Here is a 1,346-nt window from a genome sequence, read left to right as displayed (position 1 = left end):
AATAATGAGAAGTAAAAATAAAAGCAGTAGCTCCAGGGTTTATGTAGAGCCCTCATTCAAATGTCCAGCATTTGTTCAGACACATACTTTGTACCCCCGTTGTACTTGGAGTTACTTCTTCACCATAAAATAATGACTTTTAATCATCTAAACTGCTTTTCATTTAAAGCACCGGAGTATTTCCATCTTAACTGCTTCTCCTCGGGTTGAGGCACAAAATTTTATTTTCATTATTTCTCATCTACCTTGATCACGGGGCCCTTTGGTGTCACACAGACCAGAACGTTGTCAGGCTTCAGGTCTCGGTGGGTGATACCCAGACCGTGCAGGAAGGCCACAGCGCTGCAGAGCTGCCGCACAACATTGTGGTTACGTTGAGCATCAGGGGGCCTGGAAAGCAGGTACTGATTCAAGTCGCCTCCATCGCAGTACTCCATCACAAGCCACAGGGCCAAGCAGCGCAGAGGTCCGGACTGCTCTTCCTCGCTCCTGGCTGATCTCTTCCTGGCTCTGTTCAGAGGCCTTTGTGGGGTTGTTGAATCAGATGCAGCTGATTTAGTCCGATCGGTGAGCTTAGCTCTCACCTGGACAGTATTGGTCCTGTCCTGAAGCCGAGAGGCAGAGTTCACCCTCCTTAGGTTGCTGGACTGGACACTCCTGCCTTGGCTTGTTGTAGGCTCAGCTACGCTGCCCTTCAGCACACTTTCAACTAGACGCAGGGGCAGTTTTCCTGGTTTTAAAGGCTTCAGGGTCCTGGGTCCAGTCTGCAGGAGACAGCTGTGGAGAGCGATGACGTTCATGTGGTTCTTGGCTGTGGCTCTCATGGCCCACAGCTCTTGCAGGTAGAGCTCAATACACTCCGGGTTGCTGCAGGGCAGCCTCTTTATAGCCACTCTGTGTCCTGATTTAGCCAAATGGCCCTCAAAGACAACACCATAACTTCCACGTCCAACCTCCTTCTCTAAGGTGTACAGCTCCTCCATCTTTCAGTGAGCAATCTGAGAAAAACAAAACATTATTTTAGCATGGATGTATGAAGAGATTGTGAGATTACGCTGACATCTAGCAGGCTTTCTCACTAATTCCTAATTTCATATGAATCTCTTGACAGTTATTTAAACGTTTGTGTTATGACGTCAGTGACTTTTCACAAGCAAGTTAGAAAAGCAACAATAACTTGAAATCTCGAAGTGACAACAGAGACTAGTTAACTTAGCAAGTTACATACAGTTGTGCTCATATGTATTCATCCCCTTTCATTAAAGAAAAGGCAGAATTTACAACAGTCACTCAAATAACTGGAGACTTAAAAAAGGAACAATAACTAAACATTAGCAAAAATATAA

The 1,346-nt window shown here is 45.6% G+C and overlaps 1 protein-coding gene across 1 annotated transcript in view; it reads right to left on the bottom strand.

The window, feature by feature from the left end:
- Nucleotides 1–983, bottom strand: part of LOC306767236 (serine/threonine-protein kinase PDIK1L) — a gene marked incomplete at both ends in the record, with an annotated part of 11,100 nt that extends 10,117 nt beyond the window's left edge. The window contains one exon of the mRNA XM_079255160.1: nt 246–983. Coding sequence (XP_079111286.1) covers nt 246–983 — 738 coding nt within the window. The remainder of the gene's footprint in view (nt 1–245) is intronic.
- Between the last annotated feature and the right edge of the window lie 363 nt (nt 984–1,346).

The sequence above is a fragment of the Telmatherina bonti genome (assembly GCF_933228915.1).
Source record: "Telmatherina bonti genome assembly, chromosome: 16".
NCBI lineage: Eukaryota > Metazoa > Chordata > Actinopteri > Atheriniformes > Telmatherinidae > Telmatherina > Telmatherina bonti.
The sequence above is the reverse complement of the archived record's forward strand: the minus strand, read 5'-3'. Positions and strand labels throughout refer to the sequence as shown.